Source organism: Suncus etruscus, chromosome 5 (genome assembly GCF_024139225.1).
Source record: "Suncus etruscus isolate mSunEtr1 chromosome 5, mSunEtr1.pri.cur, whole genome shotgun sequence".
Lineage (NCBI taxonomy): Eukaryota > Metazoa > Chordata > Mammalia > Eulipotyphla > Soricidae > Suncus > Suncus etruscus.
The window spans coordinates 4,284,903-4,301,099 of NC_064852.1; the positions used below are offsets into that span (position 1 = coordinate 4,284,903).

The 16,197-nt window shown below is 38.7% G+C and overlaps 1 protein-coding gene across 2 annotated transcripts in view; it reads left to right on the forward strand.

The window, feature by feature from the left end:
- BRINP1 (BMP/retinoic acid inducible neural specific 1) overlaps positions 1-16,197 on the forward strand; it is a 230,000-nt gene that overhangs the window by 175,075 nt on the left and 38,728 nt on the right. For both annotated transcript variants that reach the window (XM_049773819.1, XM_049773820.1), the window contains exon 6: positions 11,446-11,682. In XM_049773819.1, the coding sequence (XP_049629776.1) occupies positions 11,446-11,682 (237 nt within the window). The remainder of the gene's footprint in view (positions 1-11,445; positions 11,683-16,197) is intronic.

Here is a 16,197-nt window from a genome sequence, read left to right on the forward strand (position 1 = left end):
AGAAATATTAGGGGAATTTCCTAATCTAGGTATCAGAGAACACAGGTGTTAATGGCATCAAATTTTACTTTGATGTTAAATTCTATGTAGAAGCTCATGTTTACTTTCTTAAAACATCCCAAGAATCTTTGTGTTGAAATGTTAAGAAAATAACTACTTAATTTTGTGGCCACATGCATTGTTGCTCAGGGTTTATTCCTTTTTCTGTGTATAAGGACTACTCCTCATGACGTTTAGGGGGCCATGGTTTGGAATGAAACCTTAGGGGGCTTCATGCAAGCCCTATTCACTATACTATAACCCTCGCCCTAGACATTGAATTTTTAGAATTAAATTGGTCTTCTTAATCTGCTAATTTTATACTTTAGACCACATTTTGTTTTAAAAAGTTAAAAATTTACTTTCATATTCTCCATGCTCACATTTTTTACAGAATATATATAAATGCCTTTTTAAAAAATAATTTTTCCATCCAGACCTCCTTGTGAAAAGTCAGTTCCACAAGAGAAAGATGTTTTTTCTGTTTAGATATGCTAGGTCACCCTGGTTCAAGCATGAAAGATTATATGAGTCCAAGAATGTATTTGTATTTTGACTCTATATTTGAATCAAATATTTTGATTCTAGTCATTACTCTTTCCCAGAGCCTTGCAAAAGTGCTTAACACCTGAGAGATGCCTATTTGATCTTTATTTAGTGACTAAATAAACAATAGCACCAATGAAATTGTATAGAAAACCAAAATGCGGGCCTGGAGAGATAGCACAGCGGCATTTGCCTCGCAAGCAGCCGATCCAGGACCAAAGGTGGTTGGTTCGAATCCAGATGTCCCATATGGTCCCCCGTGCCTGCCAGGAGCTATTTCTGAGCAGACAGCCAGGAGTAACCCTGAGCAATGCCAGGTGTGGCCCAAAAACCAAAAAAAAAAAAGAAAGAAAAAAGAAAGAAAATCAAAATGCAAAGAATATTAGTGGTCTAAGATCTGTTAGCATGGGGGGGATATCTACCTATGGTAAATGTTTAGACACCAAATCTCTGTGGGCATTACCCAACTTTTCCTCTATACTGTGTCACAACTTGAAATATTACTTCAAGAAATCTAAGTAACTCTTTTCATAAAATTAAATTTGAAAACTAAAAAGAGGAGGTGTGGTTCCTGAGTCATACATAGTTTGTCAGCTCATGTATCCCTACGTTCTATCTACAAATAAACAATCCCTAAGTCTATTGATTTGATAAAAATCGAATGCTCAGTTCTGATAAGACATTTTGCCTACAACTGTGATCTCATGCCTCTTATAGTAACTATGTAGAACAATGGAATATCTATGTACAATCATCAATATATTCAATACTTGAAATATACTTGTTCAGTGCCTACTGCGTACCAGGCATAATGGCATTATTCTTTTTTTTTTTTTTTTTTTGGTTTTTGGGGTCACACCCGGCGGTGCTCAGGGGTTACTCCTGGTTCTCTGCTCAGAAATAGCTCCTGGCAGGCACGGGGGACCATATGGGACACCGGGATTCGAACCAACCACCTTTGGTCCTGGATCGGCTGCTTGCAAGGCAAACACCGCTGTGCTATCTCTCCAGGCCCATAATGGCATTATTCTTACGTTGCTGAGGGGAAAGAAAGAAATCAATGAACCTGTATATTGATTCTTATAACTTCATTTTGGACACACACATGTGCTGCACATTCAAATTGCATGCCTCATTTAGACTCATGCTTTATTCTCTGAAACACCTCATATAAACCCATCCAGATACAAAGAGCAATGCATATTCTCGCAAAAGGAGAAAAATACAGGTCACTAAGTATGGGATAATCATCACCCCATACACCGCTTGCCTTTGTAATTTGGGCTCTCTACAGTGTTCATGCTATGGCTGCTTTCAAATTTACATATTTTCTTCCTTTTTGTTTTCCCTTCATTCATTTTATTATTCTTTTAATATCTTTAAGTACCATGATTACAAACATGTTTGTGTTTGGATTTTAGTTATAAAAAAAGAACACCCCCCCCTTCACCAGTGCAACATTTTCACCACCAATGACCCACAACTCCCTCCTCCCCCACCCCTTGCCTATATTTGAGACAGGCATTCTATTTTTCTCACTTGTTAATGTTGTCATGATAGTTGTCAGTGTAATTACTTCTCTAACTGAACTCAACTATTCATTGTGATAAGCTTCATATCGTGTGCTGGTCCTTCCAGCCTTCATCTTTATTGTCTCTGTGTATTATTACCATGCTGTCTTTTAATTTTCTTAAACCCCACAGATGAGTGAAACTATTTTGTGTCTGTCTCTCTCCCTCTGACTTATTTCACTCAGCATAATAGTTTCCATGTATAGAAAAATTTCATGACTTCCATTTTTCCTGATAGCTGCATAGTATTCCATTGTATATATGTACCACAGTTTCTTTAGCCACTCATCTGTTGTTGGGCATCTGGGTTGTTTCCAGATTCTAGCAATTGTAACTAGTGCTGCAATGAATATAGGTGTGCAGAAGGTATTTTTGTATTGTGTTTTTGTTTCGCATATTTATTTTCAATGATGACATATCTTCTATCTAAGGCAACCTGTTTTACAATTCACATCTTTTGGTGGAAAGAAAGTCGTTTAATTTTCAGTGGTGAATTCTATCATCCTGTATCACACAAAACTTCCATGGCTAGTCCTAAAAATAGATGATGATACTTGCGAATATACAATGTCATTCAATCTGCAGAGGATAGGGCATTTCCAAATTCTTATATTGAGGTAGGCAGGACCCACCCATTTTATCTGGATATCTGCCTTCCCTCATTTCCCAGAGTGCAAATGACCCATCACGAAGACAGGGCTGAACTTCTGAATGAGATCATAGCCTTTTTGCCCTTTCTGCACAGTTTCAACCAGTGAATTATCGTCTTATTTTCATTCCACTCCAATGAGCTGTCAGCGATGGATACTGTAATTCACAGCAATAGAAACACAAACAGATGGGTAATTGACCTGCATGCCTTCATTACACTGGAGTTCAGAATGGCTTTTGGAGCCATAAAGTCCTTTATCTGCCAGTCTGAAATCCCTGGGCTTTCACCAGGAAGGGGATCAGATTGACTTTTCTGCAAAAGGTGGAGTCTTTTTGTTGTTCCCCTCATCTCATGCTTTTCAGAGGACAGAATTTGACAAGCAGAACTTTGCAGATACAAGGCAACAGCTGGGACTACGATAGGGCTCAGAGATATCTACAGGGGGGCATGTGTTGATGCAACAACAGAATAAAAAGAATATCTATACTAAACCAAAATAGAATCTCTTCCTCTTGGCACTCTAAGATACAGCAGATTCAATAGCTAATGAAATAGGTTGAAAAAGGAACAAATCCATTTTTTAACAAACAACAGACATTTCAAATATAGAATAAAATAAAACATGCCTAAGTAAATGTATCTTGCCTTGAGCAGCACTTAGATCCATCTATGATATTCATGCAATGTTCCATCTTTGCTCAAACTATATCCAGGAATGCTCTTTTCAACACTGTGACCATCGTTATTCAAACCATGCTTATGTTTCAAGACTCAACTTGCATCCCATATATATTGCAAAATCTTTCATAATCATTGAGCTTACTTTTATTTTCATCTTGACAATGGATTCACCTATTCAATATTTGAAATATACTCAGCACCTACAGTGTGCTAGGCATGGTGGCACCTATTTTTGAAAGTCAGTTAAGATCTTAGCTTTTTCCTCTTGGGTTTTAATGACTTATCTATCAATGTTGAAGTAGTCCATGTATTTCCTCAGAACTGAGACATATGGCTTTAATTAACCCTTTTATCTCCTCTCTACTCCAACAATTCTTCATGTATTACTTACTGAAGCATGGTGAGAGAAACTAAGAGTTGACATCAAAGACTTGAAGATATTGGTCTCTAGCTCTTAAAGACACTGCATTTCTTTTTGTTTTGGGGGGAGAGTTTTTTGTTTGTTTGTTTGTTTGTTTTGGGGTCACACCCAGTGGTGGTCAGGTGTCATCCTGGCTCTGTGCTCAGAAATCACTACTGGCAGTTTCAGAGGACCATATGGGATGCCTGGATTCGAACCACCATCTGTCCTGGCTCGGCTGCATACAAGGCAAATGCCCTACCATTATGCTATCTCTCTGGCCCCAAGTCACTGCAGTTTTAACTGTAGTTTTAATGAAGATGAACCTTCATTCTGCCCTTTCTTTCTTTCTTCCTTTTGTTTTTGACTTTTGGACTACATCTGATCATGTTTCGGGATCAATTCTGACAGGGTGCTGAAGATCAAACCTGATTTGTTTCCATTCAAGACAAGCAACTTATCCATTATACTATCTTCTTTTAGTTAGATGGCTTATTCTACTGCAGATAGTCAATGCTTTTCTGTCTCACAGGGTACAGTCATTTGAGCAGGTATTTGCTCCCAATAACAGTTTTGACCATGGCATTTAAGGTCACCGTGGCCCCAATACAGAATTCCCTAAGTGGTTTCCTATTATATTTGTGCCCTCACTGGTTGTAATTCCACAATACATTGAGTTCTCATTTCTTTTTCAGCCTCTCGGCAAACACTCTGCTACTAATGGACAAAGATCCATGATCCCTTTTTGTAAAAAAAAAAAAAAATGTTAATTTTCTAATGAACTCAGATATCTCTGCTCTGACTAATTCTTCCACTTAAAATTTGATCTTCTCTGAAGCACTTTTCTTGGGGGCTTGGAAGTAAACAAGCAAGCATGCGCCTTAACCAGAGAAGAAGGGAATAGCAGCTTGGTTCTTGACTGAAGGGAGCACTGTCGCCTTTGCATGTACTATTCCACTTTCTAGTGGGTCTTTTATCCTAAGGACCGAAGGCAAGTGGTAGGGTTTTTCATTAGAATGCATTTACTGAACCTCTTTGCAGTTTCCTTCTTTCGAGAGACTAACACATGACAACCTCTAAACTCACAGTGTGAAGCGTTTTAGACCAAAAACAATAAGTGTGTAAATAATCTGTACAATTTGAATTTGTTGACCAGGATGTACCCAAGATGATGCTATAAGAACCAATACATATTTTAGCCTATGCAGTCAACTATGGCAAGATATTGCAGACTGGGTGGTTGAAATAAGAGATTCATTTATTACTTATACTCCCAGAGGTTGAGAAGTCCAAGACAATGGTGCCATCAGAATCTGGTGGCCATGTATTTAGTGAAGATTTATGGCCTTCTCTTGGGAGGGTCCTGTCTTTACTCAATGTGCTCTGTGGCATTTACTGGGTTTTTTGATGGGTGTTTTAGGTGAAATAGGATCAGACAGAGAAGTATGATGGCTGGAAAGTAAGGTACAGAGAGCATAAAGCTATATGGGGTACAAGGGGGAGAGAAAGACTATAGCACTAATTCTATCTAATAAGAAATGAATCTTATCATGAAGGACCTACCTCATGACATAATCACTGAATTTCATAGTATTTGCTTCAGGGACACACATAACCTTCAGTCCAAATCAACTAGACTCAGGTTTAAGTGCTCTTTCAATACTTTCTCCCCTCATTTCTTCACACAACACTCCTTCAAGGTGCTTCAAGTTTTTTAACTCGTGGGAAAATCTGCTCAGAGTTGCTGCACTGGATTCAAGACAGAACTAGTAGGTCTCAGTTTCCACATCTTCCAAATGGAAAAAAAAATATCAAAGAACTCTAAAGTGTCTCAGATATGAGTGAGAATTCATGGAATTTAGTCCTAAGTATGTTACTCTTCATTGTAGAAGTTTGGGTAGGTCATCTCATTTTGAATTCTCACAACCTCAGGATTTTTAGAACTACTGTCTTTTCAGTTGAGATGAGACAGAAAATAGTTCTTTAACACTTTGGGGATCTGTAGTGAATGGGGAAAAAACCTGCACACCCACCCCATTGAGTTTACTTTAAAATTAAAACACACAAATTGACATTAAAACAAATTGACGAAATAATACCAATTCGCATTAAATATGTATAGTTGTATTTTAAGTTGGTAGGTCTTATACATTCTGGAATTCATGACAAGGGAGTCATACAGAGACCTAGAAAGAATATTCTAGGTTTAGAAAACGTGAAGCACAAAATATTTGTAGAACAGAAGAGTGACTGAAAAAATGGCAGAGTGTTTGGCATGTTGTGAAAAGAAATAATAAAGAGATGAAGAGATCACAAAATGGAAGGAAGCAAGCTGGGAGCTATCGCCTACCAGGTGACAGAAAAAGAAAGAATACTCTTTAAGCCCACAAAGACAGGGAATTGAGAAGCCATTTTGAGGGGAAGAAATAAAGATGGTGGCAGCTAGGACAAAAATCAGAAAAAGAGATTATCAGAGTATTCTCTTATATAGCCTGACCACTCACTCCACAGGGCAGTGAAACATTTTATTGTAAAATATAACATGATTTTGCTTTGAGTATAATGCTTTTGAGGGTGAAGGGATAGTTCATATGTTCTGTGTGGGTGACTTGGTGTTCAAATGAAACTCTCCATTCTTCCTTTCCTGGATTTTGTGAAGCAAAATTTATATGCTTGGCAGTAACGTTGGTCTTTCTCTTTCTCTTGCATTCTCTCATTTTTGCTCTGTGTGTATGTGTCTTTGGGAACCTTGGAGACAGAATATTCCACCCCAGCCGGCGGCTGTATATCTTTCAAACGGTGGTTACCCTGGCCAAATCCCCCTCCAAATTATTTATGACTCCCATTGATGCAGGCAGGATTTAGGCGCCAACGTAGGAGGTCAGCAATGGGCCTCTTTGTTGGTGGCAGGTCATCAGAAGAAGACAAACTTGTGACTGCGACGTGAACCTCCGCTGCCGTAGAAATGGTTCTGCGACTCGAAACAGTAATGTCATTTTGCAGAAAAGTGCTTTTTAATTGCTATGTCTTCATTATTCTCTTTCAAAATTGCCCAGGAGATTCTGCCTCAGAGACAGTTCTGACTTTCTGTTTTTAAAAGAGCAGTCAGTCAGTTTTGAGTTTCAGCTGCTCCCAGAAACACCCAACCCCAAATTTCATCTTTTTTTTTTCACTTGCATTAAGTGGGGTAGGTAATATTGCCTTTTGTATCCTTGCCAGAGGAAGGATTTGATGCAGTTTTCTAAAAATGCTCTCCCCAAATTCCTCTTGGGCTGGGACCAAGAATAGAATATTTTATCCCCTACAAAAGGGAGAAAGAAAATGATGAGCAAGCAAGAAAAATAGGCCCGAGATGATAGTCTATAGAGTTCCTTTAAGCAACAGAAACTTAACCCCAATCCATAGACTCGGATGTCTACAGGGGATTGGGATCAGCTAAAAATAAATTTTGCTTTGGAAGGGAAAATGGTGATGCAGATAAAATGACTCAATAATGCATACTGGGAAAGAATTGTGGGCTGGATTTAGAGAAGACTTGTGCCCCAGATTAGTTCTGCTCAGCCTTTTGATATTAGTATTGTATTCTGCGTGGTAGCCCTTCCCAGCAGTCATTCAACCTCTCCCTTGGCACATCTTTGAGGAGCTTACCCAGACTTTCAGGAAATACAGTCTTGCAGCTGTACATCTGTATCTGCAAGAACACTTTCTTTGAATATGACAGAAGATTCACCTCTCTGAATAATCTTCCCACCAATGTGAGTGCAAAAAAAAACATGAGTAGAATGCTAAATCTGACTTTGTGGAAAGCTCTAATAGCTGAACACTAAGTACTTTGCTTATTTTAATTAAACACTTGATGCTATTGTTCCTTCATATATGCTGAGCCTTTGTGATTTCAAAAATTTCAGAAAGGTGACCCTGTTATCGTTTGCTGCCATCCTTATAGATAGGAAGCAATATCAGCTGGAGATGTAGTCCCTGTGCTTTGGATATATATATATATATATATATATATATATATATATATATATATATATATGTATATGTATATACCAAATACATATATTTGGTATGTGAGAAACCTTATTTCAGTCCCCAGCACCCTATGACACTATAGAACCACTGCTGGGTGTGACTTGGTGGGACCCACAGGGCCAGAAAGGTCCTGCTTCCTTGGACCCTAACATGGAATCATATGGTTGAACACCATATGTAATATCAATTGTTAGCTTATTGTGTACCAAGAACTGTTATCAAAGTGCCAAAGAATTTGCTCACTTTATGTTCTCGCAAACCATGTGTACTGAAATAGCTCCAATTGAGAAAAGACAAAATGGAGCCATATAGGGCACTGAAGGGCTGCCAACGGGGATATAGATCAGAGAGCTGGAACTCATGCATTGCATGTGGAAGGTCTGGTCTCATATTCAGGATCACATGGAGGCCTGCACACCACTGACTTGGAGCACCTCCTCCCCAACAAGAAACATAGGTGATGGGTGAGATCCAGAAACTGAAAAGACAAAGGAAGAGAGGGAGGGAGGGAGGGAGGGAGGGAGGGAGGGAGGGAGGGAAAGGAAGGGAGGAAGGAAGAAAGGGAGGAAAGAAGAAGGAAGGAAGGAAGGAAGGAAGGAAGGAAGGAAGGAAGGAAGGAAGGAAGGAAGGAAGGAAGGAAGGAAGGAAGGAAGGAAGGAAGGAAGGAAGGAAGGAAGAATGTGAGGGAAGAAGGGAGGGAGGGAAGAATGTAGGTTGGTTTATTAGGTATTAAGTGATATAAAATCACCCTAAGCACCATATTTCCAACCCCAGCTGAATAAGTCTGAAGCAAGGTTGCGCATGAAATAATCCAAACCAAGCTGAGGGTGAAACATGTGTAGTCAGTGATCTTCTATCTCATATGGATAGCAAGCTTCCTGCCAGCACTTTCATTTTTATTTAATACAGAGACCATCCCTAGGTAGAGGAGAAAGAAGAGAGTAAGGAGAGACAGCTTTGGCTATCCTGAGCCAGTCCTATATAGGTTTACATGTAAGACAATCTCTGTTTTCAACCAAGTTGTAAACGAATAGATAGAAAGGAACCAGGGATGACCATTGTAAAATAAGGTGCCATCTAACAGAGTGGCAGACTATTTTAGCAGTGCCCATCTTAGTGAGTATGTTCTTGCTTAACTCTATAAGGCATATGAGGGGCATAAACTTCTTTCCCTACAAGTCAACCCTGAAAAATAGTCTTTTTGTCATTGTCATATGAGGACAGGTGGTAATGAATGAAATGATCTAATTTGATTAAGTCAAAGGAAATACAAAAATCTCTGGGGCCAAAGAGATTCTATGGGGTAAAGCATGCAGCTGACCCAGTTTTGATTCCTGCCACTTAAAGCATTGGTCCTTGAGCACTCTCAAAGAATAATTCCTGGGACTGGAGTAATAGCACAGCGGTAGGGCATTTTCCTTGCACAACCACAACTTGCAACAGACTCGGGTTCGATCCCCAGCATTTTAATATGTTCCCCTGAGCCTGCCAGGAGCGATTTCTGAGTGCAGAGCCAGGAGTAACCACTGAGCACCACTGGGTGGGTGTGGCCCAAAAACTTAAAAAAAAAAAAAAGTGGGGACATATCTCCTGAGCATAGACCCAGAACTATTCCTTGAACACATTTAGGTCTGGCCCAATGTGCAAACCCCCTATCCCTGCAACAAAAATAAGTAAATAAATCCCAAACTCACTATAAAGGAGAGTGAAAAAAAAATCTACTATGCTTGCTCAGAATTTTCTTGAGTTAAGTGTGTCCCTGGAACAAGAGTGAGGACAAAAGGGTGCCTGCCAAATAAGAACTTAGGTATAACTTACACAGTAATAGTAATATCCGTCACCTTTTGGTGCAGTAGAGCAGGGATCTCAAACTCGCGACCCGCGGGCCGTTTGCAGCCCTCCATACAACATTTTGTGGCCTGCAGCCGGCCTTCAAATATCACTGTATTCGCGATTATTCGCTTACTGAATAATCGCAATAAAAATCTCATTAGTAAGAAAAACATCGCATTGAACATTTGCATACCCCGAGCAGTTCCGTTCGGGGTATGCAAATGTTTAATGCGACTTTTTTTGCAATTTTTTTTCTTACTAATGCGATTTTTTATTGCGAATATTCGGTAAGCGAAATCCCTTATGCGGCCCTGCCTCACCCCAACTTTGCCTCCTGCGGCCCCCAGGTAAATTGAGTTTGAGACCCCTGTAGGTATAACTTACACAGTAATAGTAATATCCATCACCTTTTGGTGCAGTAGAGACGAAAGCTATTGGTAGTTGTAAATGCTGTAGAAGACATTATCCCTATTCAAAGTGATTTAATGAATTTATTTAGCTCAGAAGTTAGGTTCTCTCTGGTAGAACAAGCAATACCTGTTCTACTGAAATTTTAGGATGTCAGAGTAATGTGCATGTCCACATAATTTTTCTCCACCATTGAGTATTCTATTTATGACTGAAACCTATTTACAATCATGCTAGTAATCATGCTTAAATAAGGATTATATATATATATATATATATATATATATATATATATAAAATAAAGATTTTGATAGATAAAGTTGAGAGAATAGATCCCGTAATGTGGTCAAGGGTTTCAGTCTCAAACTGTGAGCTACTCATTTCTGTTTGGTGGACCTTTGTTTCTTTAATTTTCAGGGCAAAAATTCTCTCTGATGTAATTCTCCACTGAATTAATGATAAAGTGATTCATTTAAATTATATCATTCTACTTATATCATACTTACCCTTGAAATACCTGACTACGACTCCCTTTGTCCACAGGACAAAGTCAAAATCTCTTAGCATATATAAGATAGCCTTTTATTTCATTATCTGTCTCCCTCCCACCATCCTGTTAAAACCATAGTATTGCAACCACCACATCTTTGGTATTCTTTTAATTACTAACACATTGTGTTTTTGCTTTTGATGTTCTCTTTAAAATGTGTCTTCTCTCTATCTCATGGTCTTTTGCCTACTTTTCAACCAGTCCAAATGCATTCTCCTCTAGAAAGCTTTTCCAGCTTTTTAAGCAATGTGATTAGAGGTTTTCTGCTAGCAAGTAACTTCATATTGTCATCTCTATGCTCCAGGGGAAAGAATCAAGATTTTAGAGATTCTATTACCTAGAATCTAGCTCAGGACTTGTGTTCATAAGCAGAGTTCATAAATATTGGAAGAAAGGAAGAGATGAAGGAAGTAAAGAAAATGAAATAATAATTCTGTATTTTCAATAAGGAGTTTCTCTCCAAGTGGAAAAACACTTCAGAATTTGTCAAGGTCATGCCCTTCAAATTTAAGTAAAAGCAGTGCAGCTAAAGCCTCATCAGTTGGAACTTATTTGGATCTTGGCAAACCCCAAAAATATTTTGGTCTACATACACAGAGGGGATAAAAAGTAAAAAAAAAAAAAAAAAGGGACTAGCAGTTTTAGAATCCTATTCATCACCTTTTGCAGCTGTAAATGAAACACCTATTTTAACCTTTCTATTTCTCCCCCGCTTGTTATTCTCCAACAGGCCTTCAGATCATCTTCCCTCAGTATCTGCAAGAGAAGTTCGTCCAGTCAGCCTTGAGCTACATCATGTGCAACGGTGAGGGGGAATACGTGTGCCAGAACAGCCAGTGTAGATGCCAATGTGCCGAGGAGTTCCCACAATGCAACTGCCCCATCACCGACATCCAGATCATGGAGTACACGCTCGCCAACATGGCCAAGTCCTGGGCCGAAGCTTACAAGGAGCTGGAGAGTTCAGGTAGAGAGCTTACGGAGTATTGCTGCATGCGTGGCGCTCTGCCAGGTCCAGAAAAGGGAACTGTCTCAATGAAACGATGACTGCTCTGGTGGAAGATTCTGTGACTCTCCCCTGGTGTCAGCCCAAAGGCAGGTCTGGTACTGGTAGCTATCATAAATTTAGCATTCAATAAATCTCCACGGAATGCAATACAAATAGCATGATCAAGTTGTGGTTTTATGATGTATTATCTCTCTCAGTCCCGGAGAAGAGAGCAATACCACATCATATATATGCATATATATGACATATCACGTACATGAATATCACATATATAAAATATAATATATTATATATTTTATTATTTATTAATATTAATTATTATTATATTTATGTTCTATCTAAAATATCACATCTATAAAGAGCATGTCGACAATATGGGTTCCATATTTGTATGTGTTCAACTAAGCGTCTACACACGTGTTAATGGATAGACTCAGATATAAAATTACATAGACAAATAATTCACATACCATCAAAGCTATAAGTCACTTTTTAATTAATTAAGCAACTCCTTGATTTCCATGATTAAAAGATTATGGTCTCAAGGAGAAAGATGGTCACAATAAGCCATAAAGTAGATCAGAAGCAAAATTGAATCTCTACTTTCTTATAACTATGTATTTCTGAGAAGACTAGGGTGTATAATTATATAATAATGAAAAGAAGCATGCGTGTTAAATTTTGTGCATGGAATGAAATAGAAGCTCCTAGGGATAAGCGATGTGGTATCAAGGATTGATGTGGTCAAGAATGTCAGAAGTTCATCTGCGTGCACATCATCGGAGTTTCCATGGGAAACACAGAGATCAGAAAGGGAATTCAGATGCACCAATGGCAAATCATCACAAGGATTGTTAAGAGAGATCATTTTTGTGGATCGGGAACATGGTGAAGGTTGTCCAAATGGAAACGGAATTAATGCTAAGATTTGAGTTTGTCTGAAGCCACACCCAGCAGTGCTCAGGGATTATGCCTGACTTTGCACTCAGATCACTCCTGGCCACCTCAGAGTATCGTATGGGATGATGCCAGGGATGGAACCCAGGTCAGCTGGATGCAAGGCAAGCTCTCTCCCCACTGTACTATCATTTTACTTTATGCTGAGGAATTTAGAAGGAAATGATAGGACTTGATATTAAACTAGACGTGTTTTCCAGAAGAAGGGTATTGAAGTAAGAGCCAGGAATTCCATCTAGGGATAGTATTAAACATTAAACCATTAGTGTGTTAAATGTGTATTAAACCATTAGTTGTGTGGATTTTATTCTCTGAGCTGCAGTGCCCTGGGATGCTTGGAAAAAAAGGATGTTTCCCAAATTTGGGGATCTTTTTAAAGATTTGAGAAATCTGGAACCTTCCAAAATGAATGCCAAGTGGCTCCTTTGTGATATTATGAGCTTGATATCTGTGACTTAAATGCATAGTTATATAGAACATTGCTATTTCTTTTTGGGGGGGTGGTACTCCTGCCATCCTTGAGGGTTATTCCTGGATCTGAACTCAGAAATTACTCCTGGCAAGCTTGAGGGGCCATATAGAATGCTGGGGATCAAACCCAGGTCAACAGCATTCAAGGCACATGCCCCACCCAGTTATATTGCTCTGGCCTCATATTGCTATTTCTTAAAAGGACTTTGCAGTCTTTAAACATATTACCACCCTCGAGTGAAATTAGTGAAATTTCTTTATTATAAAGAGGAAAGGGTGCCAAAATTCAGGGTCTTTTTAATAATTATAGTTAGTAAACAATGGTCAGTAGTCATGAAATTCCGTATTGGAACTCTTATGCTCAAAGCAGTTTTCAATCATTTAATTTTATTTCTCCCCCAAGCTTCAGTTTCCTCCTGGGATAAATGAAGTGACATGTTTGTGATTTTAATATTAGGATGTTTTTGCATCTTTAGCCAAAGAACCCTTTGATCGAATGAAATCATACCTTGCAGCCACTGTTTACCACAGATAAAAGCCAGCCTCTGTTGAGTGCTATTTGAAAATACCGGTTTCCATGAACTCGAAGCCCCCTCAGCTCTGAGAGCACCTTGTACAACCACAATCCTGCTCTGTCAGGGTCATGCAGCTTGGATGAAACTGTAGATGTCTCTGATCCTGCACCCATTAGGCCACTTAAAATCCCAGGAATTCATGTAAGAGATCGTATTGTATTGTGGAGAGTATTAGGTTGCCAACATAAAAAGCTTTTGATGCAAAGATATTTTGCAGAGTGCTAAAAAGTAAAATGGAAAGGTGATCATGTATAGAAACAAGTGGGAATCTTTAGCTATATTCCTCGTCCCCATAGAAGAGAAATCACTTTGAGTGGGCTGGTTGGTGGTAGGTGAGATGCTGCAGAGTAAGCTGAGTAGGACACGTAGAAAGTCACACATTCTGCCTCACAGTGCATCCAGTTACTCTAGATTTTCTTTTTTTGGGGGGAGGGGTCACATCTGGCAGCGCTCAGGGGCTACTCCTGGCTCTTCCCTCAGAAATTGCTCCTGGCAGGCTCAGAGGACCATATGGGATGTCGGGATTTAAACCACAGTCCTTCTGCATGCAAGGCAAACGCCCTACCTTCATGCTATCTCTGGTCCCAGTTACTCCAGATTTTCATGGTTAGGCATCTAAAAATGATTTTACCCCTTCAAACAAATCCACTCAGACATGGAAAAGTGACGTGCGTTTGTGTTTGCTGCTTTTATTACATCTCTAATTTTAATCTGTAATGATGGAGGAATTATTGGCTGGTCAAAGAAAAAAAGTTATTGATTTCTTGATGACCCCTAATGTTAGTGATCAAATCAGACCTAGTTAGCACTCACAAGTGGGTATCTAATTTTAGTAAGTCAGTCAAGTCATTTTAATATTTAAATTGTATTTTTATGACCCAAATTTGGCTTTATTGAAAGGACTGCTATCTCCTTGGAGGCCAACCAAGCCCTCCAGAAGAGAACTATGTATCTTCTTTGTGGGGGAAGAATGGGACTTGAATCTACCTCCAGCAAGCTCTATAGATAAATCAACCCATGACATCTATGTTGTGTTTCCAATCATGCCTTGTCATTCACTGCGCCGCTTTTTTTTTTTTCATTTTATTTTATTAAAACCATTGTGATTTATGAAGTTGGATTTCAGACATAGAAAGAATCAGGGCCAATTCCATCACCAATGTCAATCTATCCTCTAATAATGTTTCCAGAGTACATCCTATATCACAACATTTTTCTACCTGGCCTGCTAGTATATCAGCCTCATTTTTAAGTTTAGCTTGTTATAGTTTGGTTCCTTCGATTCTATTGTTGTTGACTTTGTCTTGGATATGTAGTTCTGTCCGTTTTTATCTCCACCAATGCACCTGTGACCTTTCACCCTTTTTAATTTTATGCAGAAATATGAAATAAAACAAAGTAGTTGTGTCACAAGGTTCTATGAAAAAGGCGGGACCCCTAGTCTAAAAGACAAAGGGGTGACAGCTTTTTTTTTTTTTGCATAGGTGCAGAAAATGTTGGGGAAATGAAAAGAAAAAACCTTTGGCCTAAAAACAGGGTATCCCTACCTGCCATATGACCAACTCTAGCATCCTGCCATAAGACCAACTACAAGCTCTGGTCATACTAAATTGTCTAACACTGAAGTCTTTTTTCATGGTCCCAGGAAAAGTTCTCATTCAGGGTTCAGTAATTTAAATATGTCATTCAACTCTTCTCTTGCCTGGATTGTTTCAAATGGAAGATCTGGTTTGATTGTTATGTTCTTTCCATATATTGAGGCTTTACCTCTCTCTAACTGCTTTAAGGAGTCCATCTCTCTGTTTTGTTTTGTTTTGTTTTTGTTTTTGTTTTTTTCATTTGGACTACTGTATGATTGGTGTTGTTCTGTTAGGGTCTGTTTTGTTAGGCACTTTTTTACCTCTTGGATTTGTACCTCTTGGATTTTTCCTGAAGGTGGAAAAGTGCTCTGCTATTATCTCACTCACTACATGTTCTTTTCTTTTTCTCTTTTTCTTCCCTTCTGGTATTCCTATAATTTGGAGATTATTATTATTTTGTCTTTGTTTATTAAGTACCTTACATTTTCTTCCAATGTTTTGTCTCTTCTTTATTTTTTGACTTCTTTATCACTGCTGTCCTGTGATTTGTCTTCAAGTTCTTCTATGTAATCTCTAGCTGTGTAATTCTGCTTCTACGTCTTGCTAACATGTTTTTAGTTCCTTCATTTCCATTTGTATGTATTGTCTTATCTTCTGAAGAGTTCTTTGAATTGGTTGAATTTTTCATCTATATATTGCTTAGTTTCACAGGTTGGTGACTTGATTTCTGTTGCTAGAACATTAAGTATTGATTTTAGGTCCTCATCTCTAAGGCTCAGATGTTTTAGGGGACTTGAAAATTGCCAGGATTTCTCTCAATATCCCCAACTGAAATTGTCTTCCTTAATTTCCCCCATTGTCCTTTGCATTTGTTGGGTTGGAATATTGGG